The following is a 396-nucleotide window of genomic DNA, read 5'->3' as shown; positions in this document are numbered from 1 at the left end:
AGGGACAGGACACAGACCGGTACCGCCACCGTCACCGCCAGCACCACGGGTCCCATGCCGGCTCTGCCAGGAGGCTCCGATGCTTTTGGAAGACATAAGGGAGAGAAGGTGGAGGGGAAAAGACAGTGAGTGAAGGGCTGAGGAGCAACAACGTACACAGATTTAATGATTCCCCAGAGTCGTCGTGACCAGGACCAGCAGTAGCAGCAGTGAGAGAGCCCATGTCTCTACACGCTGCGGAGGCTTTTCCCCTCCACACCTTTTCTGGAGGTACCTTGGCTCAGATTGGCACCGTGGTCACCACTGAACACCACCACCTCAGCCAAGTCACCCCACCAGCAGCTCCCCAAGGCAACACCAGTGGAGATATCTGGTAGCGTGTCGCTGGGGGGAGCC

General features: G+C 58.8%; 1 protein-coding gene across 1 annotated transcript in view; it reads right to left on the bottom strand.

Moving 5' to 3' along the window:
• Window positions 1-396, bottom strand: part of LOC104523277 (activin receptor type-1C) — a 23,407-nt gene that overhangs the window by 5,374 nt on the left and 17,637 nt on the right. The window contains 1 exon segment of the mRNA XM_029084452.1: window positions 1-82. This exon segment is cut by the window's left edge and continues 1 nt beyond it. Within this exon segment, the coding sequence (XP_028940285.1) occupies window positions 1-82 (82 nt within the window).

Source organism: Antrostomus carolinensis, unplaced genomic scaffold (assembly GCF_000700745.2).
Source record: "Antrostomus carolinensis isolate BGI_N321 unplaced genomic scaffold, ASM70074v2 scaffold6264, whole genome shotgun sequence".
NCBI lineage: Eukaryota > Metazoa > Chordata > Aves > Caprimulgiformes > Caprimulgidae > Antrostomus > Antrostomus carolinensis.
This window is presented reverse-complemented; position numbering and strand designations above follow the sequence as displayed.